This window comes from Suricata suricatta, chromosome 12 (assembly GCF_006229205.1).
Source record: "Suricata suricatta isolate VVHF042 chromosome 12, meerkat_22Aug2017_6uvM2_HiC, whole genome shotgun sequence".
Taxonomy (NCBI): Eukaryota; Metazoa; Chordata; class Mammalia; order Carnivora; family Herpestidae; genus Suricata; species Suricata suricatta.
The window spans coordinates 4800045-4806544 of NC_043711.1; the positions used below are offsets into that span (position 1 = coordinate 4800045).

The 6500-nt window shown below is 42.1% G+C and overlaps 1 protein-coding gene across 1 annotated transcript in view; it reads left to right on the forward strand.

Annotated features, from left to right (window-relative positions):
* The window catches only part of LOC115273444 (putative adhesion G protein-coupled receptor E4P), a 39966-nt gene extending 33794 nt beyond the window's left edge, over positions 1-6172 (forward strand). The window contains exons 11-14 of the mRNA XM_029916487.1: positions 805-999; positions 3069-3304; positions 5202-5268; positions 6077-6172. Coding sequence (XP_029772347.1) covers positions 805-999; positions 3069-3304; positions 5202-5268; positions 6077-6172 — 594 coding nt within the window. The remainder of the gene's footprint in view (positions 1-804; positions 1000-3068; positions 3305-5201; positions 5269-6076) is intronic.
* The last annotated feature ends 328 nt before the right edge of the window (positions 6173-6500 follow it).

Genomic DNA, 6500 nt, shown 5'->3' on the forward strand with positions numbered 1-6500 from the left:
TTTATTGTCAAATTGGTTTCCATACAACAGCCAGTGCTCTTCCCCACAAGTGCCCTCCTCCATCACCACCACCTCTTTTCCCCCCCTCCCTTCCACTTCAACCCTTAGTTCATTTTCAGTATTCAATAGTCTCTCAGGTTTTGCATCCCTCTCTCTCCCCAACTCTCTTTCCCTCTTCCCCTCCCTCTGGTCCTCCATTAGGTTTCTCCTGTTCTCCTGTTAGACCTATGAATGCGATCATATGGTGTCTACTCTTCTCTGCCTGACTTATTTCGCTTAGCATGACACCCTCGAGGTCCATCCACTTTGCTACAAATGACCATATTTCATTCTTTCTCATTGCCATGTAATACTCTTGTGTATATATATACACCACATCTTCTTGATCCACTCATCAGGTGATGGACATTTAGGCTGTTTCCATGATTTGGCTATTGTTGACAGTGCCGCTATGAACATTGGGGTACATATGCTCCTATGCATCAGCACTTCTGTATCCCTTGGGTAAATCCCTAGCTTATGACCCAGAAATAGCACTGCTAGGGATTTACCCAAGGGATAAAAAATTTTAAATTCCACATGTGGCTTATATACTTCTATTCAACAGCACCAGGCTGGTCGTTTTGGTTTTTCAATAACCTTTTGTGCAAAATGCCATTAGTGCACCATTTGGAAGTTGGGAATATCAGCTCTCAGGTTAAGTCAGTTGTTGGAGGGACTAAACTGGGATGCCCATCTGACTCTCCATCAGGCACATGACCACAGAGCTGGAAACTATAACGAATTCTTTACTTTGGCTCATAGGTGGATCCTGTGCTGACTATGATCACCTATGTGGGGCTGAGCCTCTCTCTGCTATGCCTCCTCCTGGCAGCCCTCACCTTCCTCCTGTGCCGACCCATCCAGAACACCAGCACCTTTCTTCACCTGCAGCTTTCCATTTGCCTCTTCCTGGCCCACCTGCTCTTCCTTACAGGGATTGATCAAACTGAGCCTGAGGTAGGTGCTGTTTTGTCTGTTGTCATAATCAAATCTAGCCATCTTGTCTTGAGGAAGGATGAGGAGAGAGGCAAGAGCTAGGAGTGATGGTGTTAGGGGAAAAAGTAAATTTCCATTTTAACTCTCCTCATCTGTAACTCTGAATAAGACTGGTGCTTTCCGAGAAGCCATTTGGCAAGCTGACTGAGAGTCAGACTGATGGCATTAACCAAGGTAACAAACTCAAAAATGTTGGTGGTTTAGCCCTAGAGTGGTTAATTTCACCATTACGTATCTGTAGGGGATGAGCAAACAATTTTGAAGGGTGTCTATCCTCCAACCTCAGCCTGATAGAGCCTTGTTTATCTTCCATACACAGCTTTCAAGGTCATCCAAGAGTCCTTTCCATCTTAACCAAAAGGAAAGAGAAAAGAACAAGACAGAGTCCCATGAGGGAACTTTATATGGGTCATCTTGGAAAATGACGCACATCACCTCCCTTCACATCTTATTGGCTAGAAATTAGTGATGTGGTCACACCTCACTATAAAGGGGTGCTGGGAAATGTAGTTTCTGGCTAGGAAGCCCCATCCCAATGACAAGTCTATAGTCTGGAATCAGGGGTGGAGGAAGTCTTGAATTTTGGGTGGACAGTGGCTTTGCTACCATTGCCTTTTATCTTCATCACAATTCTGTTCATCATCATATCCAGGAAGAATTGGAGCTAAATGTTTTCCAAAGCTCCTTTTAACCCTAAAAGACTATGATCTCACAGCTAGAAGGTTATGAAAGCACTAATAACCTCCTTCCCTGGGAGGCAGTATATTTTTACAGTTAAGAGTAAGTATAGTCTTTAAAGATGGTGTGGGTTTCCTTTTATTTTTTTATGCTTTTATGTTTTTTATTTATTTTTGAGAGACAGAGACAGTGTGAGCAGGGGAGGGTCAGAGAGAGAGGGAGACACAGAATCGGAAGCAGGCTCCAGGCTCTGAGCTGGCTGTCAGCACAGAGCCCGACGTGGGGCTTGAACCCACGAACCACTGTGAGATCATGACCTGAGCCGAAGCCGGACGCTCAACCGACTGAGCCACCCTGGCACCCCACGTGGTGTGGGTTTCAAATCCCTTTTTATTTTTTACTAGCTGTATGATCTTGGGTGAGATTTTAACCTCTTTGGGCTTTAGTTTCCTCATCAGAAAATGGGGAAGAGGTTGGCAAAGGATGAGGCTGAGGCTGACCTACCTTCTGTTTTTGCTAAAAAAAAAAAAAAAAAAAAAAGTCTGTTTCTAAAAATAGTCTGTTTTGTTTATTGGAACCATTACCACCAATGTCTCATGGCTGGAGAAGGATGTCCCAGACCAAATAGATGGAGCAAATTCTCTTCTTCCTCCATAAAACTGTAATTTAGGTCCTCTCTCTATTGAATTATGCCCACCCTCATTGGTAAGGGTGATCTTCTTTGCTCAGTTTACGGATTTGAATGGTAATATCTACCTGAAACACCCTCACAGACACACCCAGGAATGATGTTTTACCAGTTACCTGGGCATTTTCCTTAGCTCAGTCAAGTAGACAAAAAAATTAAGCGTCTCACCTACCCAAAGGATAAGGGCCCTGGAATATTCATCTACAACTCTCATCTCTCATGGATCTGAGGACTTCGTGGGGTATATATTCCTCAGCACCTCTGGCCTGCCCCACCCATGGGGTAAGCATGGGGTGCGAGAGAGCTCCCCCAAAATGTGTTGCCCTCAGGCAAAATGTCACAGGTGTTAGAATTGAAATTGCAGGGGGCACCTGAGTGGCTCAGTCAGTTAAGCTTCCAACTTGGGCTTGTGTTATGATCTCACAGTTTGTGGGTTCAAGCCCACATCAGGCTCTGTGCTCGGAGCCTGCTTTGGATTCTGTATCTCCCTCTCTCTCTGCTCATGCTCGCTCTCGCTCTCGCGCTCGCTCGCTCTCTCTCTCTCTCTCTCTCTCTCTCTCTCTCTCTCTTAAAAGTAAATAAACATAAGAAAAAGAAAATGCAGGTCAACATCCAGGAAATGATCAGGTTGAGACCACACTCCTGACCCTTGTCTCCCCTGCAGGTGCTGTGCTCCGTCATCGCTGGGATGCTGCACTACCTCTACCTGGCCTCCTTCACCTGGATGCTCCTGGAAGGGCTGCATCTCTTCCTCACCGTTAGGAATCTCAAGGTGGCCAATTACACCAGTGCAGGCAAATTCAAGAAGAGGTTCCTGTACCCTTTAGGCTATGGAGTTCCTGCTCTGATTGTGGCTGTGTCTGCAATAGTAGGACCCCAAAATTATGGAACATACGATCGGTAAGAATGACATGTGCCTTTAGGTTGGAAGTGGTCCATGGCTGATACAAGATCTGAAACCAAAACACATGTCAGTGCATTTGCACTTCAAACCAGTCCTTTTTTTTTTTTTTTGAGCCAAAATTCTATTTTCTCTTAGAAATTCCTAGAGCAATGGTTCTCAGCATCTTTGGGGTTTGATTCTTTTAAGAATTTTGGTAAAATTTAGGGCCTGTTTCCCCATATAGGGAAATGTGCCTTTCAGACAAATGTACTTACATGTAAAATTTTGAATTCAGTTTAGGAAATTAGGGAGAAAAAAGCACATTCTGGAAATTTGGGAACATAAAACCCACCTGTGGCCTCTATGTTCTATAGGATTCTGAAAGAATAGGTTGAATAGGTTGAGGTTAATCCCCAAGTGTAAAGGGTAACAACAATAGCAGTAAGTCTAGGGTCCTGTTCTGCAGTATTTTCTTATTCTCCCCATGATACTGTGGAATCAGCACTGTTCATTACCTCATACACAGGACGCCTGGTGCTTCATTCATCTAAGAAACATTCTCAAGGTCACAGCTAAAAAGAGAATAAGTTCAGAATTCCCAGGGCAGCATTTTTAGCCATGTTTTGCTGCCTAACGAAGTCTGCAAAGTTAGTTGAAGAAGCTAGTATTTTGGCAGTGGGACTTAGGCTATAAAGTAGGTATGCATGTGCTAAAGCATCGTGTATGAAGGTGTCCCTCTTGAAGAAAAAAATGTGCCCCATCTCCAACTTGAACCATATGTCCTGCCAGAATGATTCTGGAGATGCATGGCAGGGTAGATCAGGGGTTGGCAAACTTTCTATAAAAGGCCAAATCGTAACTGTTTTTGTCTCTACGGGTCATATGGTCTTTGTGGTGATTACCCAGTGTTGTCCTTGTGGTGGGAGAGTAGCCAAGTCATAGACAATATGTTAATGGATGAGTGTGGCTGTGTTTCAATAAAACTTTATTTATAAAAATATGGGATGGACTGGATTTGCCATCGTTCGAATAGAACTTAAGTGTGGGGGCTTTTCTCCTCACTGCGTGTTGGCAATTGCTTGTTACATTTATCAATTTTATGCTGTGAGGTTTCTGGTCAGAATAAATTATGCTAACTTTGCCAACACAAGCCGTGACATAATAAGGAGTATTTGGGCAAGAGAGTACTTGGTATATGGAACAAATTTATTTTGTGTTAGTAGTTTTTCTTGCTGTAGCTAAATTACTATTTTTACTCTCTTTCTTATAGCAATTGATAATATTAGGGTACTGTTTATTGAGACTTACCTCTTTGCCAGGAACTATACTCAAAAACTGTATGCACATTATTTCACTTAATCTTTCCTACAAGATCTATATTAGGAAAACTGCAAAAGTCTGATGAAAGAAATAGGTTTCAAACAAATGGAGAGATAGTCCATGTTCATGGATAGGAAGACTCAGTATTGTCAAGTGTCAGTCAGTCATTTCTTCCCAACTTGATCTTTAGATTCAATGCATTCTCAATCACAATCTCAGAAAATTATTTTGTAGATATTGATAAAATGATTCTAATGTTTACACAGAGAAGCAAAAGACCCTAATTAGCTAACACAATTTTGAAGGAGAACAAAGTCATAAAACTGACCCTACATGACTTCAAGACTTGGCATATAGCCACAGTAATTATTTAATCTTTTTAATACTTCTGTTTGCCCCCACTTTACTCTTGGGGAAATTGATTCTGAGAGCCCATGGCTTATGTCATATGAGGACCTATGTCTGATACCATCTAAAGTCCAGGCTCTGAACTACATGATTCCTGGCGCTGGTTGGACCTTGCTATAGGAGTCTGAATTCAAGACCTTTGCCTACTGAGAAATAGGCAACTAATGCATACCTTTCTCTCAACAGCTGCTGGCTCAAGCATGATAAGGAATTCATCTGGAGTTTCATGGGACCAGTGGCAGTCATTATCTTGGTGGGTGACCAGTGATAGTTATTTATTGGTGTGCCTGCCCTGGGTTTGCCAAGCATAGTGTGTTTCTTTCTGTTAAAGCAGAAGTGAGATGAAGATAAGGAAAATACAGTCTAATGTGATTTACCCCTCTTCCTGAAAACACTGTTTTCATGTCCCTTTCCCAGGCTCCCTCCTGGTTCACTTGTTACTTTGATGTAATATGCCCTCTGATGGAGACTCTTCTAAAAACCCCACATTTGATCATTCAACAACTATTTAGAAGGACACCTGGGTTGGTCAGTCGGTTAAGCGTCCGACTTCAGCTCAGGTCATGATCTCATGGTTTGTGGGTTCGAGCCCTACATTGGGTTCTATGCTGACAGCTCAAAGCCTGGAGCCTGCTTCAGATTCTTTGTCTCCTCTCTCGCTGCCCCTCCCCTGCTCACATTATGTCTCTCTTGGGCTCTCAAAAAAATAAATAAACATTAAAAATTTTAAATATTTAGCAAATATCTACTCTGTGTAGAGTGACATGTTTTCCTGTTTGTCAGCAACTTCCAGATCTCATCATTGTCCTGGCATAGATATCAATAGCACCCTTTCACTTTCTAGGTGTCTTGATTTGAATGATAAATTATATAGTCCCCTAATTAAGCACCAAGTGCCACAGGTTCATATATATATATATACCATGTGGTATATAAAAGACCAGAGCATCTGATGAGGCCTGTATCTTTTGGGAAAAGATTCTTAGGTCCAACTCAAATTGGGTTGCATTCCATGGACTCCAGAGAAAATTCCAAGTCAACTTTTAGTTCTGTGTTCACAGATAAACTTGGTGTTCTACTTTCAAATTCTGTGGATTTTGAGAAGTAAACTTTCCTCCCTCAATAAAGAAGTTTCTACCATTCAGGATACCAGGTAAGAAGGTTTTAGAATATGTAGTATCCACAGATTTTTCCTACAGGACTACTTTTCTTTCTGATTGGGAATGAAAAAACCCATACAAAAATCTAATATAAAATTTCCTGGTCCTGGATAAAGCATATGTGAGGTACAACTTCTCTAAGTAAAAACTATAATTTTCAGGTAGCTTAATGTACTCCTTGATCTCTTTGCTCAACAAATATTCATTGGGTTCCTCCTGTGTGTAGCATACTCTTCATATGAAATTCATGCCAAAAGTATCAACATTATTCTCTCTCCCACCCTGGGAGTCCACCCACTTCTGGGACTCCATTATCCATCCTTGG